General features: G+C 39.7%; 1 protein-coding gene across 9 annotated transcripts in view; it reads right to left on the minus strand.

Annotated features, from left to right (window-relative positions):
- ror2 (receptor tyrosine kinase-like orphan receptor 2) overlaps positions 1–22,961 on the minus strand; it is a 280,728-nt gene that overhangs the window by 194,898 nt on the left and 62,869 nt on the right. For 2 of the 9 annotated variants that reach the window (XM_059969923.1, XM_059969919.1), the window contains exon 1: positions 18,276–18,381. The exons of the other annotated variants lie outside the window; for them this stretch is intronic. In XM_059969923.1, coding sequence (XP_059825906.1) covers positions 18,276–18,366 — 91 coding nt within the window. In that variant the 5' untranslated portion in view covers positions 18,367–18,381. Of the gene's footprint in view, positions 1–18,275; positions 18,382–22,961 lie in introns of those variants that run through there. 9 annotated transcript variants of the gene reach the window in all.

Consider the following 22,961-nt stretch of genomic DNA (forward strand, 5'->3'; position numbering starts at 1 on the left):
AACTATCCTGCCTGGATCCCTGCTGTTCAAGTTGTGCAAAATAAAGAGGAGTAAACAATAAAGAAGCTGGGGGAGAAATGCACCTATAGATTTTTCACCTTCTCTCACTCAAGCTTCTCCACACTGAAGCCTCAGCCCACTCTAACACAGTCTGCTCCACTTGCCTTTACCTTAATTTATTCTTGCCAATCAATCCCGGTAGCCGATTGGCCGCTGCTCAAAGCACCAGACTGATGAAAATGGATACCTTATGTACTCAAGTGGTGAACCCGAGCTGGCTATGGCTTCTAGCGCTTCCGATCGCTGATTATCCTCGCCCCGTAACCTCTGACAGCCTGACTAATCAAGAACCCGTCAAACTCTGCTTTAGATATACTGGATGACTTGACCTCTACAGGTATCCTTGGCAATGAATTCAACAGATTCACCATCCTCTAGCTATAGAAATTCCTCCTCATTTCTGTTCCAAATGGACACCCCTCAGCTCCTATACTCATCCACTATAGGAAACATCCTATCCATATCTAAACACAAAGTACACTGTAGATTGCTGTGGTCAAATCAACACGTACAAACACGCTGGAGGAACTCAGCAGGTCGGGCGGCATCCGTTGAAATGAGCAGTCACTCTACCTCCTCCTCCAGCTGCCTATCACCTCTCTCATGATTCTGCCTTCTTCTACTACCCACAGTGCTTTCCCCTTACATTCCTTCTTCACCTTTCCTGCCTATCCCCTCCCCCACCACTTGATCTTTCCTCTGATTGGTTTTTCACCTGGCACCTTCCCCCATCCCCCCACCTTCTTTATAGGGCCCCTGCCCCCTCCTTCAGTCCTGACGAAGGGTCTCGGTCCGAAACGCTAACTGCTTGTTTCAACGGATGCTGCCTGACCTGTTGAGTTCCTCCAGCGTGTTTGTACGTGTTGATCCTATCCATATCTACTCTGTCTGGGCCTTTCAATATTCGATAGGTTTCAATGAGATCTTCTAAACTCCAGCAAGTACTGGTCCAGAGCCGTGAAGCACACTTCATACGTTACCCCTTTCATTCCCAGGATCATTCTCATGAACCTCCTCTGGTCTCTCTCCAATGTTAACAAATCTTTTTTTAGATAAGGAGCCCAAAACTGCTCACAATACTCCAAGTACAGTCTGACCAATGCCTTATAAAGCGTCAGCATCACATCCTTGCTCTTATATTCTAGCCCCGTCGAAATGAATGCGAAAATTACATCTGACTTTCTTACCAGCAAGTCAACCTGCAAGGTAACCTTTAGGGAATCCTGAACAAGGGCTCCCAAGTCTCTTTGCACCTCTGATTTCGAAACCTTCTCCCCTTTTAGACAATAGTCTATGTCTTTATTCTTTCTACCAAGGTGCACGACCATACACTTCCTTACTGGTCCAGAGCCATCAAGGACTCTTCACACATTACCCCTTTCATTCCCAAGATCACTCTCACCTCTCTTTTACTCTCTACACTATACTACATATGCCATTTCTTTGTCCATTCTCCCAATTTGTCCCAGTTCTTCTGCAGACCCTGCTTCCTCAACACTACCTGCCCTTCCATCTATCTTTGTATTGTCTGCAACTTGTTCTCACAGTGACATCAATTCCATCATTCAAATTACTGACATATAATGTGAAAAGAAGTGGTCTCAGGACAGACCCCAGCAGAACATCACTTAACAGCAACAGCAACCAGATCAGGCCCTATTTATTCCCACTCTCAACCTCCTGCTAGTTAGCCAGTCTTCTATCCATGCTGGTATCTTTCCGATAATACTGGGGCTCTTATCTGGTTAAGCAGCCTCAGGTGCAGCATCTTCTCAAAATCCGTCTACCATCTCTCTAGTATTATTTTCCAGCAGCCCAATATCCACTCTTGTCTCTCTTTTACTCTTTGTATATCTGAAAAAAAAATCTTTTGGACATTATTGGCTAGCAGAACTTCATGTTTCACTTTTTCTCTCCTTATGATTTTTTTAGTTGCCTTCTGAGGCATTTAAAAAAACCCACTCATTTCTTGCTATATGTTATGCCATCTAATTTGCTTTTATGCTGTATTTGACTTCCCTTGTCAGCCAAAATTGCAACATCTTCCTTTTAGAATATTTCTTCACCTTTGGGATGTACCTAACCTGCACCTTCCAAATTACCCCAGAAACTCCAACCACATGCTGTTCTGCTGTCATCCCTGCTAGAGTCCCTTTCCAATCAACTTTAGCCAGGTCCTCTGTAATTCCATTTACTGCAGTATAATACTAATATATCAGATGTTAGCTTCTCCCTCTCAATCTACAGGGTGAATTCTATTTTATTATGACGACTGTCTCCAAAGGATTCTTTTTACAATAACCCTCTTTTAGGGATCTAGCACCAACCTAATTATCCCAATTTACCTACATATTGAAATCCTCACGACCATTGTAACCTTGCCCATATTACATGCCATTCCTATCAACCATTGTAATTTCTACCCCACATCCTGGCTACTGTTTGGGGGCCTGTATATAACTCCCATCAGGATCTTTTTACCCTTGAAGTTTTTAACTGTAACCACAAGGTTTCAACATCTTCCAATCCTCTGTCATCTCCCTCTAAAGATTTGATTACATTTTTTAAAAATCAGAGCCACCCCACACCTTCCCTGCCTGCCTGTTCTTTCAATAATGTGTATCCTTGGATGTTAAGCTCACAACTCAGATCTTCTTTCAGCCATGACTCAGTGATGGTCATGTCATGTCATACCTGCCAATCTCTAAATGAACTACAAGATCATCTACCTTCTTCCATACACTGTGTGCAAATACCTTCAATCCTTTATTCATTACACTTCTTGATTTTGCCCCCATGTTACACTTCAACTCATCCCACTAACTGCAATTTTGTCCTATCATCTGCCTGTCCTTCTTCACGATCTCACTGACATTGCATCAACTTGTATACTAACTGCCCCATCCTCAGCCCTAACACTCCAGTTCCCATCCCTCTGCCAACTTGGATTTCAAAGCAAGGTGTAGTTTCAGAAACAGGTACCCATTCATTAGTAAATGTTCCTTTTTGGTTACATTATCTGATCAATGTGATGGAATTATTGAAGCCATTTTGGAGTGAAGTGAAAAGCTAAATCAAAATAGAAAGCAGCATTTTGAAACAAAAACCAGTTTGCAGTTAAAGCAAAGGGCAACTCTAACTGTAATCAACAGACATCCAAAAAGGCAACTGTGGATAATGAAGCACCCAAATTCAAAAAAACTGACTTGGTGCTCAGTACCACAGTACATTCAGACTGGCTAGTGATGACCAAGATTTGTATACCCTCTAAACTTGTGCTACTGCAGTCAAGATGTAGGAATCCAGTAAGAATAATTTACAAGTCTGTGATCATGAAGACAAGTTTAACAAGTGAACAAGTCTTCAGGTACTGTCATTCCAAAAAGAAAAATCCTTGGATTCACAACCTAATTTGCTTTTTGAGTTTTGCGCACAATTTCCATCAATTATTTCTGTTGAGTGAAACCTTCATTAAGAATTGTACAACTGAGTATGGCTCAGATGGTATGAAAACAGTGAACTAATATGGAATAACAATTCGAATGCAACTGCAGCTTTCAAAAAAAAAATCACATTCACAAATATTGACGATAAACAATTTCTAATGTCCTATGCAAAAGAGCATTAAATTAACGACTCACCAACAACTGAGACTGAAGCAGAAGTGCTTAATCAATACTCATATACGTATTCAATGAAATAAGACTTTCATTTATATAAAACCTATTTCATTGTTAGGGAGCATTAAATGTTTCTGTCGCCAAACACAGCAGCTAATCTGTATAAGAAGAATTCATCACCTGTTGAACAGGAGTAAAATCTTTCACATCCACTTCAACTGGTCAAAAGATAAAGGGAAACCTTTTCAACGCAGAATTTCTTCAGTCAGACCCGAAAATGCATCAGAAACTTCAGAATCAAATATTCTTATCTGCATGTTAATTTTTTTTTGTATACAAACCAGGAGGATAATCACGAACAGAAGCACATATTCTTTGTAATTATGATTTAGAAATAAATATTAAAACTATTTATATTACTAGAGGACAAACTATTTTAAAAATTTACACAGCGCAGCTTTGTATCTGTAGCTTTTAGATGCTGTTCAATATCAAGACAAATTTTAAGTTTGAAGTACAGAAAAGCAGTGGAACAAACTTATCCCTTGCATTTATAATTAAATCAACGTACACTACTAAATCATGCAGTTTCAATCAGAAGTAAACAGGATATGAACTTGTTTTTTCTCATAATCAGTCATTGGTATATTTAATCATTTTGTTATTTTTAAATCATCTAAGATCACAGAAGTAGAAACAGATTTAGAGTTAAAGCATCTGACAATTTAACATGTGTCTCCAGTTATCAGAGACAGCCAGCCAGATGTAGATGGTCTTTGAAGCACTGAATTTCATCACTCTCTCCAGTATTTCAAGAACTTGAAACAAAACATTTAAATAGAGTGCTACATACTGCACTCATGAGCAAAGACTAGCTTAAGAAACTCATGATAAAGTGAATGATGAACAAAAGATGTGGTGGAGGGCTGAGAGGATTGGTGGACAGTTGCGGAGGTGGGCAAAATGGCCATTTTGGATTTCACACAAGGAATAAATCTGGACAGGTGGGAGCAGCAGCTGTAGGGGAAGCACTGTTCAGCTGGTGACCAAAAATGCAGTTAGATATAGCGAGTACTGGAAAATGACAATATAGGAAACAGTAGTAAAAGTTGGGATATTCCCAATTTTGCAAGAGTGTACTGGAAACAGCTACTTTAAGGTAAGTCATCAATCAGAGTAAAGAGACATTCAAGAGAGATTCAAGGGACTCAGAGCAAACATGTTCTAATGAGAAAAACAGTTGGGACTGTCAAACCTAGATAATAAAGTGCACAAAGAAATAAGGGGGGAGTAAGGGGGTGGGGGTGGAGGAAGCATACAAGAATCACAGGGTCTAGAGCTTGCAGTCAGAAGAGTGAAATTAGAAGGAAAATCAGGAAATACCAGCTGTTAAAATAAAAAATATCACAATGTGCTTTAAATGCGTGGAATGGGCTGCTGGCAACGGTGGTGGAGGCGGATACGATAGGGTCTTTTAAGAGACTTTTAGATAGGGACATGGAGCTTAGTAAAATAGAGGCTGTAGGTAAGCCTAGTAATTTCTAAGGTAGGGACATGTTCGGCACAACTTTGTGGGCCAAAGGGCCTGCATTGTCCTGTAGGTTTTCGATGTTTCTATGTGGAAAAAGATCAAAAGAACTACGAAGGGTAGGCTTTATTACAGATTAGGCAGCTAACCAAAATGTGTGGGGGTGGAGTCATACACAAGGCTCTTAATTAATACTTTGCGGCGATCTTCACAAAACAAGGAAAGACGGCAGTGCTCTCAATGTGGTCTACATAGTTTTACCAAAGCTTTTGAAATGAGTATACATCAAGTAGGCAAAAATGTGAAGAATCCATATCGGGTAGGTGGCAGGATGTAAAGGGTTTTGTGACCGAAAGATATCATTAGTATGGTTCTACAAGGAGTAAGAATCTCATGTTGCCAATATTTATTACTTTTTTTTGAATTTGCACAGCGTGTTGTCTTTTGCACATTGGACCTTTGTCCATCTTTGTTGTGCAGTTTGTCATTGATCCTATTGTCCTTCTATTCCCTCTGAATGCCTGCAAGAAGCATGAATCTCGGGGTAGTATATGGCGACATAAATGCACTTTTATAGTAAATTTACTTTGAAGCATACATGAGGCATGGTAAAGAAGTTTGCAGTCATTTCAAAATTTGACCATTTGATTGAAGGGATGGAGAGCCACTTCAGATGCAAAATGGGGTCAGATCAGACCAGACACACAGAAGAAACAAATGTAATTTAACCTTCTTCCCTCCACCATTCTCATTTGCACCCCTCCTTTCTTTTATTTCATGCTCCCCTCAGATTCCATCATCTATATCCTTCTGTTTCTTCCACCCTTCAAATCCCAGCACCTACCTTTCAGACCAGATGAAGGGCTTTGACGTGATGCATCAACTGTCCAATCACCTCCATGGATGCTACCTGACCTGCTGAGTTCCTCTAGCACCTTTTTTTTTTGCTCCAGATTACATCATCTGCAGTTGTGTGTCCCCATTAGCCCAAAGATGTGTTTAAGCAATTCTTTCGGGAAAGGAATACACAATAAACAAAAGGGTAGAGTGCTGCAGAAGAATGATGCTTGGATTGAATGTTCATGTTCCTACACAGGCTGCAAGATAAGACTATCACAATGGCATTCAAGATGCTTTCCTTTCTCAGCCAAGGCCTAGAATCTAGCAGAGCAGGGTGGTTATACTGGGCTTTTATACAAAAACTAGTTTGACCACAGCTTGAATCATGCTAAGAGTTTCCATCACACTATATAAAAGATGCAATTGCACTGGAGAAGTGGCACAGAAGATTTACATGAATGTTGCCATGGTTGCAAAACAAGTGGGGGGGGGGGGGGGAAACTCAGCCTCTCCTTCCTTTTGTCAAAGCTCCAAACAAATTTGAAGGACTTAATTAAGGGGCTCAAAATTATGGCGGCAAGATAAAATGTCTAGGAAAAATCTTAGTAGGGTGTTTATTTTTAAAGTATAAGATGGAGTGTGGATTTAAAATAACTGACAGAAGATGAGCTCGATGAATGAAATGGCTTTCACCCAGAAGCTGAAAGACACTTGCTCATTAGCCGACATGGATGATTAATGTAGAACAGCCTTACACTTACATGGTATCTGGATTTGTACTTGAATTGTCATGATATACAGTTCATTAGACCTAGCTGTGGAAAATTATTACGCTGAATAGCTCCTTATAATTGGCATGGGTATTGTGGGCTGAATGGCTTTAAGTTGTAAATTCTGTACGATTCCATGAACCATGCTTTCAAAATAACAACTTCAGATAACTGTCTATTTATGTCAATGAACAGAAAAAGCAAATTGGAATCAGATGCAAGGCAATGGAGAATACAGCTTTGTGGGATGAACGGAAACAGAAGTTTAAAACATGAAATGACAACTAATCAGAACCACATTCACACTGGATCAGAAAATGGTATATTAACTGAGACTCCCTCTCTCTTTATATTAGGTTACATTAAAAAATATTAAGTAGAATCCAGGCTTCCGAAGTCATTTTTTAAATCTCTGATTATTCATCTACTTGTTATATTTCAACTCCAATTCTCAGTATTTCCTTCCCAAGAATTCATGCCAATTGTTTCATCTAATTTCCAATGCTATCTGCATGAGCATTTACTCTGATCTCTTCCGATCACTAATTGGATCCTGCCACATGCTAAAATAAGCATTTCAAACCTGAAACCAGCTTAGGGAGTTGCAATGATATCATTACTGCTGTGTATATTCCATTAATCCGACCTTTGCTTTGTTTTATTAAAAAAAAGTAGGCATTAGATAATTTTTAGTAAGCTTCATAGCTTTAAAATAAAAAGAAGGGATTGTTTTTAGTTAATTTGAGATAAATTACACCAAGCAGTACTGATAAAAGACTGCTATGCCTATTTAAGTGATTAGCCAGCTTCAAAAATTGGAACATCATCTGTTAAGAAGTTTGCTCTCCACATTTATCAGTAAATACTGTAACTTTCACAACAAAGTCTAATCTTCTGGAATTCTGTAGTTTTCTTTCAGGCCTTGGAATGCCAGATGTAAAAGGCATAAAAAAAAATATTCTTTGAAATAAAGCAGAAAATGCCAGAAAAACTTAGTGGTGGCAAGAATGCAGTCTAGGAAAGTGCTGTCAAACCCTGTACATTAATCCTTCCGTAAATCTACCTGCCAAGTACAATCAGTTGCCTTCATGGCCATTAGTTTTAATTTGAAAGAGTACACAAAAATGGAAATTGTGATTACATTCTGAAAAAAACTATATCGAAAAACTTGGCAGAACTAGTCCTCGCTCAACAATTTTTCCTTCCGCTTCTCTCACTTTCTCCAGACTCAAGGGATAGCCATTGGCACCCACGTGGACCACAGCTGTGCCTGCCTTTTCATTGGCCACATAGAACAATTCATGTTCCAAACCTTCCTCCACTACATTAATTACTTCATCGACGCTGCTTCATGCACCCATGCTGAGCTTGTCAATTTCATCAACTTTGCCTACAACTTCCACCCTACCCTTAAATTCACTCAAATAATTTCTGATGCCACCCTCCCTTTTCTTGATCTCGGTCTCTATCTCCAGAGACAAAATGTCAACCGGCATCTCTTATAAACCTACTGATTCCCACTTCTCTTGACTATACCTCTTCCCACCCTGTCTCATGTAAGAATGTTATCCCCTTTTCTCAGTTCCTTCATCTCTGCTGCATTTGCTCCCAGGATGTGGCTTTGCTTTCTAGGGCATCAGAAATTACCTCCTTCCTCAAAGAACAGTGTTTCCCTTCCTCTACCATTGATGCTGCCTTCTCCCACATCTCCTCCATTTCCAGAACATCCATGCTCACCTCATCTTCCCACCACCTTAACAGGGATAGAATTCCTCTTGTCCTTAACTGCCACCCCATGAGTTTATGCATCCAACACATCATTCTCCACAACTTCCATGATCTCCAAAAGGATCCTACCACCAAACACATCCTTAGCTCTTCCCTTCACTTTCCACAGGGATTGCTCCCTCCATAGTTCCCTTGTCCATTCATCCCTCCCCACTAATCACTTCCCTTGTACTAATCCCTGCAAATGACCCAAGTGCTACACCTGCCCATTCACCTCCTCCCTCACCTCCATTCAGGACCCCACCAGTCCTTCCAGGGAAGGCAACTCTTCACCTATGAATCTGCTGGAATCAGCTATTGTATCCGGTGTTCCGATGGGGCCTCCTCCACAATGGTGAGACCAGTTGTAAATTGGGAGGTGGGTGGGTGGGGGGGGGGGCACTTCATTGAGCACCTCTGCTCTATCCACCAAAAGCAGAACTTTGTGGTGGCCAGACATTATAATAATAATTCCTGTCCCATTCTGCGATGTCGGTCCATAGCCACCTCTTGTGCCATGATGAGACCACACTCAGGGTGGAGCATCAACACCTTACATTCCGTCTGGGTAGCCTCCAACCTGATGCATGAATATTGATATATCCTTCCCTTTCTCTTATGGTCCACTATCCTCTCCTATCAGATTCCTTCTCCTCGAGCTCTTTGCCTTTCCTACCCACCTGGCTTCATCTATCACCTTGCTATCCTCCTTTCCCTCCCTGCACCCGATTCTGGTGTGTTCCTCCTTCTATTCCAGTCCTGAAGAAGAATCATGGCCCAAAATGCTGACTGTTTATTCATTTCCACAGATGCAACCTGACCTGCTTGGGGGGGAGGGGTGTGTGTGTGTGAGTGTGAGTGTGAGAGTGTGTGAGTGTGTGTGAGAGTGTGTGAGAGTGTGTGAGAGTGTGTGAGAGTGTGTGAGAGTGTGTGAGAGTGTGTGAGAGTGTGTGAGAGTGTGTGAGAGTGTGTGAGAGTGTGTGAGAGTGTGTGAGAGTGTGTGAGAGTGTGTGAGAGTGTGTGAGAGTGTGTGAGAGTGTGTGAGAGTGTGTGAGAGTGTGTGAGAGTGTGTGAGAGTGTGTGAGAGTGTGTGAGAGTGTGTGAGAGTGTGTGAGAGTGTGTGAGAGTGTGTGAGAGTGTGTGAGAGTGTGTGAGAGTGTGTCTCTTTCTACTATATCAACTCATAACTAAAATTAAGGTCGGTGCAATGTTTAAGTCTTCAAAAAAAAAAGCAAGATTAATCCATCACAGTCTAATTCAGCTGAAGTTTTGAAATGCTTCGTAACTACATCCTTTGGTGCAGTAAATTCCCATCAACAGTAATTCCTTGGTGTCTTTTCCCTTATTTAAAAAATATGGCAATCATGTGCAACTTTCTAAAATGCAGCAAATTACTGCAGATAGTAGAATCCTGATATTACAACAAAGTTTTGAAAATAGACAGCATTCATGTGGAACCGTGAAAGAGAAAACCAGTTAATATTTCAGGCAGATGATTATTCAGAAGTGGTAACTCTGCCCTTCTTTCTCTTCCCACAGATGTTGACTAACCTGCAGAGTAATTCCAGTATTTTCTGTATCTCTTCCTAATGTAAATGAATGGCTTGTGTTCAAGTCCTTGTTGAAGATGCACAATACTTTCATCAGCAACCACAGTTTGTGAGATATTAATTTAGAGAATACACTAAGGGGAGAATAATCTACTCATGTGTCCCTTTGCTATTATTTATATGATAGACAAACTATGGGGTATTCAGAGGCTATAAATCTTGGGAGATAATCTAGCTCATTCTATTATCCTAAACACAAAACACTCCTAGCTTGCTGCTATGTCCAGAAGTTAGCGAAAAAGTCCATGTGCAGGTATCATTAAAATAGAGTCATCATTAAAAAGAATGTTGGTATACAAAATGAGAACAATAGAAGTCAAAATTGAACAACACTGGTTTGTATTTAACTGGATAAATTAAGTTCTCTGCAATACAATTCACAATCTATCTTGGTGGATTTACAGTACTGTGATTATTGGTCAGAATGACAGGGATTTTGAAGGTTCACTTACAATGATACTAGTATCAGGTTGACTATTTAAATACTTTCCAGAAAAGCCTTGCCAAATGAAATCTATAAACACAGGATCATCTAATATCCTGTTGCTTATACCCAAGTTTGCATCATCCAGCAATTCCTTTACTGCTGGGTTCCCCAACTTACATTCACATCTAAAGAAGTAACTTTTAAAATATTTATCCTCATTTCTACATCTCCACGACTTGTTCACCACCCCATAAATACCTCCTGAAGACCTTCCATTTTCTAAGACTTCTCCTTACTCCCAACCATGGCCTCTACTTGTAATTATTCCACACCAAATGTCTTCAGTGCCTTCAGCCAAACCCTAAATTACAGGATAATTTCTCTGTGTGCCCCAGCTTTTTGCTTACAGTTTCCAATAGTAAGAGGTTCCTTAAAACCACATGTAGATCTTAATGTCATGTGATTCATTGCCAAATTTTATAAAAGTTTGTTGTATCAATTTATAGTGTTAAGAACATTGTACACAAGGTTGTACTGTTGGGTGCTGGCTATAAACAGTGATGATTGCGGGCAGCTCACAAAACTACTAGATATACTTCTGAACTACAATCGCTGCAACCACAGCCTGTAATTTCTCGTTAAAAAATATACTATTAATGGAGAAGCTTCACTCATTCATATGTTTTTGACATGCCCATGTCTTGGAAAATATTGGAAAGAAGTATTTCAAACTTTCTTGATACTTTTCAAAGTAAACTTTAAGCCTAATCCTTTGACTGCTGTGTTTGGTATTGTTGAAGGAAAGGATATTATCTTGGAGTCATTTGACTTACACATTTTGGCTTTTATTTCTCTTATGGCTAGAAGGACGCTCTTGCTTAAATGTGGCCCCTCCTATTCACGCCCAATGATTACGTGATGTGATGTCATGTTTAAATTTAGAGAAGATTTGATGTTCAATCTCTGAATTTAGCCAAGACTTTCAAACATTGTGGGGACTTTTTTTTTTAATTATTTTCAAAATCTTTGATTTGCTGTTAAAGCACAGATGATGACTAATAATCTTTTTTCTTTACTAACCAGCTTCAGTCTTGGTAGTGGATTGGACTTCTTTTATATAATAAAATTACTATATTTCAATGTTACAAATCAATTAATCTATATGAATAATCTGAAAGGAGTCTTTATATGCGATTTAGTATAACATATTGATATATATTTTTTTCTTGTACTCTGTATTCTTATATGCAAATTAATAAAAAATATTGGAAAGAAATGTACTATTGAACCATCTAAACAAACTAGGGATTTTACAGTCTCCCAAAGGATTCAGCGAACGTGACTCTCAGTAATGTACCTTGTACGTCATTTCAGGAATAGCACCTGAAAGCAGACAAAGGCCAGAAGACTGTGTCGGGGCAAACTTCAAGCTAGATTAAAACACTGTACAGCTCCACTACTCTGTGCCAGCTAAAATCACCCCCCCCCCTCGACCTGAGCCCGTCCCATCTGCCTGCATTTTACCCTTTCTTCTTGCTACCACCACTGGTGGAAAGTGCAGCAGTCGTGGGTCCCACAACATCAAGTTCAGGAACAGTTGGTGCCCTAAAACCATCGAACTCCTGAACCTATGTGCATGACTTCACTCACCTCGGCACTGAATTGACTCTGTAGCTCATGTTCTCAACATTATTTGTTTACGTTTAAAAAATCATGTGCACCATTTGTTCCTGCTTACACATTGGATATGTCGGACTTTTTCATGGATTCTATTGTACTTTTTTACTTTGCCTGTAAGAAAATGAGCCTCACAATTGTACATGGTATACAGTACAGCAATACTTTAATCATCTCAAGCACGAGTCTTTTAAAATTCAAAGTAAACTGAAGGCTGAAACAATTTTGCTTCCTAAAATATCTGGAATGAAGCAAGTACCCTTACAGAAAGGTCACCGAGCAGTAATGGCGCAAGTAGTCTCTCTATACAAAGGGTTACAGAAATCTACAATTCCCTGGACAATGAGACTGAGACAAGGTCACCTGGGCAGAAAAATTAAAATTTGAAAACAGGTATTTGATAGGTCATGATATTGAGGGTAAATAGATCCAGATTATAATAAAGCCTGATCAAACAATGTCAGAGGATTTTCAAGAGAGGTTGAAATACCAATGTTACTTCCACTCTCATATTCAAGTGGTTTTATTAATCACTTACTACATATCTCTAGCTTGGTAAAACAACATGATTTAATGGCATGCATCTCACAGAGACCAATCTATACATCAAAACAAACTACTTTTAAGAACAGGAAAAAAAAAGCAAGTTATACTGCTCAAGTCTGCTACACCATTCATTATAGCTTTGGTCTTAGTTTCAGCTTTGCATTCCTGCCTGTTCCCCAATCAAATCCCCCGCTGACTAATTTGGCTGAATATATTCAAGGCCGAGACAGACAATGAAACAGCCTCCATCTATCATTCTCAGGGTAAAGAATTGGAAAATGGTCTCATTTCAATCTCAGAGATCCCTCGTGTTCAAACTACACACCCTTGTTCTGCATTCAACCACAAGGTGAAGGCCCTTTAGCTTCCACCATGTCCATCCCTCCTTAGAGTCAAATTTTACAAGACTTTTCTCCACTCCTCTAAATGCCACTGCTGATAGGGCACAACCCACACTATCTTTCCACTAAAGACAACTGCTTCATCCCAAGAAACAATCTAACTAACAATAAATGTTATTGCCAAGTTTTCTCCATCTCTCCGCTTGAACTCCCTGCCAAAAGTGAGACAACATGAAAGTGGTCCCCTTGATAAATCACATGAACTGATACAGCAGCATTTTCTCTACGATTTCATTTGTGGCACATCATGAAAATCGAAGCTGGTTTTTAATTGTACTGCAGTTATTTTACTGTAAGACAATCAACTCTATTGCAATGGAGAAGTTACAAACCGCACATTAATCTTGTAATAATGGATTCAAAAAGCAACAGACAGAATGTCGTTTGTAATTAATACATTTATGCTCTTCAGTTCACATTTATTCTCCATTATGGTATGTGTATTACTGGAGAATATATTCAAAAATCACATTCCCATCTTGTTTTGCAAATATGAAACTGTCCGAAAATTTCAGCAACAAGTAAGAGTCAATAGAGCTTTAGGTTCTGAGCTACCCTGCTCCTCTAGTTCAGACAAGAAATTTTAATTGAAGATTAGAAGCAAATAAAGTATATTCAGGCATAGATTCATTTAACAATAATGACGATAACATAAATGGGCAGCACAATGCCATATAGCCCAGCAACTCAGTTTTAATCTTGACCTTTTGCACTGTCCATGTGGAGTTTGCATGTTCTCCCTGTGGCCATGAGGTCCTTCCCACATCTCAAAGACACAGGGATTTGTCAGATTAATTGACCAAAGTAAATTGCCCTGCAGGTAAGGCAAACAACTAGTTGGGCGTGGGGGAGTGAGGATGACAAATATGGAAGGAATAAAGACTAGCATTAGTGTAATTAAGTATTTGGCAGTCATTGCACACTTAATGGGCATGAATGTCTGTTTCTGTGTTGTATAACTAATATAACTGAGGAGTAGAATTCATACATATTAAAGTATCATGTCCTTTATATTCTAGCAGTTCAAATGATAAATGGATTACATCAAGAAACTAAGCTTGCCTATTTATCTCAGTGAACCCAAACAAGACATGTATCAAGCATTCACCATTTAGCCAAATTATTTTCAACATCACTCCCAAATACAGGTGTGTGTGTCCCCCCCCCTTACGAAGGTAGAGCGTTCTTATGAAACATTTCTTAAGCCGAAATGGCGTAAAGCGAAGAACCACTAATTTATACGGGAAAAATTTTTGTAAAAGCAAAAATCCTCCTCGCAAAGCGAAAACAGGTTACTAATGTAGATCTTTTGTAAAAGTGAATTGGTGTAAAGTGAACATTTGTAAAGCGGGTGACACCTGTACTAAGTTCCAGCTGGTAATGTCTGGCGTATTTGGCAGGTTGAGTGTTATCAGCATATCCACGACTGGATGTACTGAGAAGAGTTGTTTGTGGACAACACTGCTGTTACAGGACAAATGAGAGGCAACAAATTCAAGTACCACCAGGAAGGAAACAAGCTAGTGTCCTGGTGCAATCACAAAAACTTGGAGCTGAATGCCCTCAGAACTGTGGAGGTGCATATCGACTTCAAGAGGAAATGTGTCCCTTTTCCACCCGCACATCATCAATGACTCTACGGTAGCACCGTTTCAACATCCATATTCTTGGGCATCATTATTTTGCAGGACTTTGGGTAGAGAACCACATCTCCTCCATTAGCAACAAGGCTCTGCAGAGAATGAACTTCTTGCAACAGTTGATAAAACTCCATCTTCCCCAGCACACACTGCGCAATTCTACACTGCCAGCATACTGAGCATCTTCACATCAGCCATTAGGGTCTGTTTTAGTTCAGCATCCTCGTACAATATATGAAAACTACAACCAAATGTCTGGACAGCATAAATGTTCATTGGCTGTAGTCTACCAATGTAGTACTATATTGGCTGTAGTCTGCAGGAGCAGTATGTGTCCTGGACAAAGAAGCAGGTGGGGAAAAAAAATCATTACTAAATTACCCACTCAACAAACCATCTTTTCCAAAAAGCTCACTTTTGGAAAGCACTATGGGGATATTAAAACAAAAACTTCACACCAGCTTAAAAGTTTCTTCCCACAAGCAATTAACCTCAAACATTCTGATTAGCTCTTCCCAACCACTTTCTATTACCTTAGTCACTGCACTGTAAATGCTTTAAACAATTTATCACACTGCTTACGTTGTAAATACATGCTGGTATTTATGCACATTTTATTTTTATCTAATTCTTTATTCAGTATAGTTGTTGAGTGTTGCCATTTGTTGTTGTACATTGTGCAAACATACCCCAGCGATTTCCTAATAGATGTACAAGGTGAATAAAATTGTACCTTGATAAAAGCAGAAGAGACTTGTATTAGGCTCAATATCATAACTAATGGCTAGGAAAAGAAGAAATAAAGTCCTTCCCATTAAACTTTCACTTTTTCTCTCCCATCCTGCTCTCCCATTTCTAGTCAGTCTCTCCTGATTCTTCAACTGCTTGGAATTTCATGGAATATATAACCGCTCACCCAAAATTCATAATAGCAAAAAATCTACACAGTGCCTGAGATACAGTCATGGAAACATAAAATCCCAGAGATGGGGAGCCTTCTAAGTTATGAATGTTTTTAAAAGCATCCACAACAATGGTACTTTTCTTTACATGCCCACCCCATGTTGCTGAATATGCATTTATTTTTGCATTTCACTTATATTTGGACTACAGAAACTTGCATACACTGTAATTTGCAAGCATCCATAGTTGAAGGTACAGCTTGCGAGGGCTGCAGTCCAATCTACTTCAATGATCAACAAGTGTCTCGTGTTCCAAAGCAGCACACACAATATGCTAAAAATTTCTACCCTCCTCTTCTTTTTCCCTTTTCCCCATTCCAAATTACCTTTCACCTCTTTGTCTTCTCCTCCCCTAACCATCAGCTCTCTGGCACCCCTTCTTCTTTGCCTACTCCCATGGGAATCTGTTCTCTCCCATCAGATTCCCACTTCTTCAGCCCTTTACCTCTTCCACCCATCACCCCCCCAGCTTCTTTCTTCATCCTCTGAACCCCCCCTCACCACCGACCTCCCCCCCCCCACCTGGTTTCAACAATCGACTGTTTATTCCATGTTGACTACTTATTCCTCTCCATAGATGCTGCCTAACTTGCCAAGTTTCTCAAGAATTTTGTAGATTACTCAAGATTTCAAGCATCTCGTGAATATTGATCTTGAATATTGATATTCAAGAATCTCGTGTTCTTATTTTCCAAAAGAAGTTTTCTCATGGTACCATTTTTTCCCCCAGATCTCTTCCTTTTTTGAAATCACCAACTTTTCAGCTCATTCTAAGCTGTTCTTTGATCTTTGTGTTTTTAAACTTTTCTTCTTAAGATGCACTTAAGTTCCAACTGTTTCTCTAATCTTTGGTTCTGAACACGTGAAAACAAAGGAATATTCTGTCAATGGGACTTTCATTCTCAAGCTGGTTACCAAAATGTGGGGAGGGGTGGGGGAAAGAGTGCAATATTCTTTCAGATAAACATGGTATAAGTTTGAAATTCCCCAAGACAGTGACTGAATTTTAAAATGACATCACCCACATCAAAAACTTTCAGATGCTAGTTGGAAACCAGAGACAGCAAATAGATTACACGTCTAAAGGAACTAGATTCAAAAAGCAGCAAAAATGTAGGTGAGCCTACATGGAGGGAGAAAGCTGAGCTTTCAGACAAGGGATTAAACTGAAGCATCTTTGATGATCATAAAAAAGCCCTAATGACAAAACTAAATACAGAAGTATTGTCCATGGTATCCTGGCCAATATTCATTCCTTATTCATTACTAAAGCAGAACCAAGGCTGCTTGTGCAACCTTGCTCTGCGCAAATTAACTCCCATATTTCTCCTGGTGCATTAGAAGTCGTGAATGCATGCCGATGTCCAAATGTCTTGAAAGCAACTTTCTTCTTTAGAGCAAAATACAAATTTCTTGATCGCTTGGGCTTCCTCCCATGAAAAGCCACCGTATGGACTATGTAAGATGTGGATACAAGTCAAAGGTATAATGACCCAATCTTCCCACAATTTGTAGGGAAAAAAAAGAGAAATGGATGGTACACCAGGTACTTAGTGATGGAGAATGAGCAAAAAAATTAAAATCAAGAGTTGCCCCCGGAGCTTTATTATTGCAGGTGAATAGTTAGTGGTATAGAAGAGGATGTGCACAAATTTAAGCACTTAATAAATGCACAAATATAGATACAGAGTAAAATAACAAAGCATAATTTGTTCCCAAGCTACAAATGTTCATTTAATTTGCACAATCTGCGAGCTCAAGCCAAAGCAGACAGGCAACTGCACCTTTGCCGGCCAGGAATCATGAACAACTTGCACACGCACAGGTCCTAGAGCAATTAAATCCAGGTCCAGATATCAGACAATTTTGAGATGGTGAAAGAACCACATATGATAGCCAGATAGAATTAGGAAGAGAGGTGTGTGCTCAAGGAATATTCCTTGGGGCTGGGGAGGGTTACGGTTGGGCATTCTTCAGATTGTAATTGTGACCCAATGCAGGCACTCTCCTGATTACGATTGGATACTGTTGCTGGAGAAAGATGGTGTCAACCAATCAAGGCTGCAAGTAGTTTTCCTTGTCCTGCAGCAGATCCAAATTACAGTCAGAGCTTTGCCTAGAAAAATTGTAGTACTGTTGCAGGGGTCAAACCTGACTCCAAATTCCAAAATAAGGAGCTCAACACACTTGTGCAGGAATTCAGGAGGCTACAACACATTCAAGGACTTTGAGAAAACAGGATATTAAATACATATTACAGAGCAGGAGGCTCTTTACCACATCAAATCCATATCAGCTCCCTCAAGAATAATCCTATCATTCACATATCCTCTCACTGTGCTACCCCAAAGCATATTTATTCTCTCACATGCCCACCAACTAAATTTTGATCAGTTTTTGTCACTTAATCATAAAGGATCTACTTACGCAGCTTATTCACCAACCAACGTGCCTTGAGGTATGGGAGGAAAGTGGGCAAATGCCACAAAGACACAGAGAAAATGTGCCAGCTCCACATAGATGGCACCTGGGATCATGAGTGAACTGAGATTCCTGCATCTGCAAGGCAGCAGTACTGACTTCTGTGCCCATGTACTGTGCTAATGTGCAAGGATGAAGGGGCTGAGGAAGTTAATATCAGATTTGAGGAGAGACTCTGTACCTGCAGAGAACAATTAACAATAATTAGGTACAGGATGGACAGGGAAAGAAAAATTAGTAAATGAGCCAACATTAATCTTTATACATGGATCAAACTGTTCCTGACACTCTTGACTGAAAGTGTGGGATGAAGGAGTTGTTTCTATAAAGTCACATAATGCCTTTGGAAATTCTTTTGTTATTACCACATTCTAATATGTTTCCACTTCGGCCTTCTACAGCTAACGCCCAGCCAGTCCACAAAGACACTTCAACCAGATTAATTAATTTCTCCTTCTTGCTGATTATTAGCAGAAAAAAGACATCCCTTCTTCTCCTCACAATGCTTGAGAAAGTCAATTATTCCATTGATGAAATTACTTTACCATGAGTACACAAATAAAACAGTTTATAATTATTGGGAAAGTCAGTAATTTAATCAAGCAGAAAAGCTGCTCGTAAATAGAAATATCTTTAAAAATCAGATTTAAAGATTTAAGTGCATTTTTGCCCATTAGTTGAATAAATGTCTAACGTTAACAGCAGTACAAGAGGTCAATAAGATGACCGTTAAGTAAAATTATATATGGTAACACATGCACAAACGTATTAAGAAAGTTGTTTTGTAATTGGAAATTACATTGTTTCTTACTTAATAAATATACACAACTCATTAAACAAAACCATATGGCTTTATTTATGCACCTTATTATTCTTGGTTATGGGATAATAAATATCCTTTGCCAAGTGGGAGTATTGGAGGAATGGGGGAAGCAGGGCAACTTTGTAGTGGAGAGAAGAAACATACTTGGATCATTCCACTTCTTTGCAGCCCACCCATGCTTGCATTTAGCCCCCACCCGAGAGTACATGATGGATTGACCCATGGGATTGCCTACCAACCACAACTCAAACAAGAGACATTCTCAGCACAGAGAAACAGAACTTCACTGTAGTTTACATCCATCCCACTTCCTCAAAACCACAAATGGCCCACTGAAGGCATCAGCATGCTGTCAGGAGTGCAACTAATGACTGGTTTGCACGTGCTTAAAAATCTCACATTTAAAATCATTAACGTAGTTTCTTTATTACCATAAAATAGCACACAGTATTTCACTGGACCTTCATCATACATCATTTGACATTGAGCAACAAGGAGATACTAGGGCAGTTAATAAAATGGTTTGATCAGATAGATGCATTTTTAAAAGGATGCTGGGCGAAGATAGAGTGAAAGGTTTGGAAAAATCAGTTCTACAGAGGGCACTGATGGTCATCAATAATGAAGTACATTTGAACACACTTCAAGATGCCAGAATCAGAAGAGCATATACCTGGGGAAGGCCATCAAATTGAAACATTGATTCAGTTTCCCTCTTCACAGATGCTGAATAAATCTGACTGGCTATTGCCAGCATTCAGGTTTTATTTCAGATTTCCAGCAACTATTATAGTTTGCATTATAACCACAGATAGCTTGGTGGTGAAGTTGCCAGAGAAAGGAAGGGCAGATGCCAAAGGAGGAGTGAGAATTAAAATGATTAACAATGCCTTGGCTTAATAAAGAGTAAAGTAGGCATGGGGTGATGAATGAATCGGACTGGGAAAGTTTTGTCAAAGACATTAATGCTGGTGATAACCTGAAGAATACAAGAGGATAAATAAGGAAGTGGCAGGTTTGAAGGAACGATATATCAGCAGGAGAAAGAGGAGCTGTTGGTATGGACTGCAGACAGTCAGTCAGCATCAATCTGTTTTCTTATCTTCACCCCAAGAGATTTTGCTCTCAATACTTATAGCACATCCAGCATGATGGCATCACCAAACATGTGTACACATTATAATGAGGCATCAACTTGAAGTTGCAGAACAGAACAAAATGCATAACAAACTACATAAACAACACTCATTAGACAGAGCCAAGCAATCCTACAACAAACGGATCAGATCTAAACTCTGCAGTCCTGCCACATTCAGTCATGAATGACAGTGGACAATTACAGTGCCTATAAAAGGATAAAAGGTATTCACCCCCCCCCCCCCGGAAAGCTTTCATGTTTTATTGCTTTACAACTCTGAATCACTGTGGATTTAATTTGGCATTTTTTGACACTGATCAACAGAAAAGACTCTTTCGTGTCAAAGTGAAAACAGGTCTGTACAAAGTGGTATAAATTAATTACAAATATAAAACACAAACTAATTGATTGCAAAAGTATTCAACCCCTCTTTAGAATGACACGCTAAATCATCACTGGTAGAGCCAATTGGTTTTAGAAGTCACATAATTAGTTAAATAGAGATCTGATTTTGGAGTGCTGTCTGCAGCCAAGGTGTTTCAATTGTAATAAAAATACACCTGTATCTGGAAGGTCCAACTGCTGGTAAGTCAGTATGCTGCCAAAAGCTACACCTAGACAAAAGAACACTCCAAGCAACTCTGTGAAAACATTGAAAAGAACAAGTCAGGAGATGGATACAAGAAAATTTCCAAGTCACTGAATATCCCTTGGTGTACAGTTAAGTCAATCATCAATAAATGGAAAAATACGGCACAGCTGTAAATCTACCTAGAGCAGGCCATCCTCAAAAACCAAGTGACCGTGCAAGGAGACTATTAATAGAGGCCACCAAGAGACCTAGGACAACTCTGGTGCAGTTACTCGATTCAGTGGTTGAGATGGGAGAGACTGTGCATACAACAACTGTTGCCCGGGTGCTTCACCAGTCACAGCTTTATGGGAGAGTGGCAAAGAGAAAGCCACTGTTTCAAAAAAGCTCACATGAAATCTCAGCTAGAGTTTACCAGAAGACATGCGGGAGACTCTGAAGTCAGCTGGATGAAGGTTCTATGCTCTGGTGAAAACTAAATTGAGCTTTTTGGCTAGACTAAGCACTATGTTTGGGGTAAGCCAAACACCACACATCATCAAAATCACACCATCCCTACCGTGAAGCATGGTGGTGGCCGCATCATGCTGTGGGGATGCTTCACTGCAGCAGATCCAGAAAGGCTCGTGAAAATGAACGCAGCAATATACAGGAAAATCCTGGAGGAAAACCTGATGCAGCCCGTAAGAAAACTGCAACTTTGGAGATTTGTTTTCCAGCAAAGCAATGACCAAAGTATAAAACCAAAGCTGCACAGGAATGACTTAAGAACAACAAAGTTAATGTCCTGTAGTGGCCAAGTCAGAGCCCAGATCTCAATCCAATTGAGAATTTGTGGCTGGACTTGAAAAGGCTGTTCACTCACAATCCCCATGCAATCTGACAGAGCTTGAGCAGTTCTGTAAAGAAATATGGGGAAAACTTGCAGAGTGCAGATGTGCAAAGCTGATAGAGACCTATCCACACAGACTCAAGGCTATAATTGCTGCCAAAGGTGCATCTATCTACTAAATATGACTTGAAGGGGGTGAATAATCATGCAATCAATTATTTGCATTTTATATTTGTAATTAATTTTGCTCACCTTGTAGAGATCCGTTTTCACTTTGACACAAGAGCTTTTTTCTGTTGATCAGTGTCAAAAGAAGCCAAATTGAATCAACTGTGATTCAATGTTGTAAAACAATAAAACATGATAACTCTCAGGGTGATTTTTTTTAAAATATAGGCTCTGCATACAACTCTTCTTTCTCATTCTGCCTCCACATGCTTTCCAATCAGGCATTAATAGCTTCTTCCATTTAGGAATATGCATTCAGTGCTCAAGAAATAGTCTCCTATATGTTGAGGAGAATAAACATGGTCTGTTTCAGGCATGAAAAGCACTTCCGTTCAGTCAATAAACATGACTGAGCAACATGACGTTTTAATTCTCCACCGTATTCCCACTGTGACCCATTTCCTCAGCTTCCTGCATCATTCAAAAGGAGCTCAGGGATCAACACATCATCTTTGGATTAGTTGCAGTACTGCTTCCTGGCTTTGAGTTGAACTCAACAGATTTCAGATGTTTCTGCTTTTCCCCCCATTTACACACCATCCAGATTTATTATTTGCTTTGTTACTTCTCCTAATGCTACTCAGAACCAGAGCTGTTATAGACTTAAGAAGCTGAATGGCGTCTTGTGCCATGTTAGCTCCATTATTCACATTCCCCCATCCTTCTCCGTGGTGCTGCAAATTGTTCTCACCTGTTTATCCAACTCTCCCTTCAGAACATCCTTACCAGTATGGGATTCTTAGGCATTCCAAGTGGGTGAAAAAAAATTACTTTGTACCCATTGCCCAGACCCAAATCTCCTAGTCCTGGAATCATCTAGGGGAACAACTCCTTCCATTCAACTTAGTTTAATCAGTCATGACTTCAGACACATCAATCAAATTCCCACTTATTAGTTAACTGGCAATCCCTCAATGTGAAGATGGCCTCTCTATCAGTTTTATTTTCAGGTTCTGGGATGATTCAGGACTCGGTTCTGGAACCACAAACCCATTCATAGAACTTGCTCTTTTCTTGTA

The sequence above is a fragment of the Hypanus sabinus genome, chromosome 5 (assembly GCF_030144855.1).
Source record: "Hypanus sabinus isolate sHypSab1 chromosome 5, sHypSab1.hap1, whole genome shotgun sequence".
Lineage (NCBI taxonomy): Eukaryota > Metazoa > Chordata > Chondrichthyes > Myliobatiformes > Dasyatidae > Hypanus > Hypanus sabinus.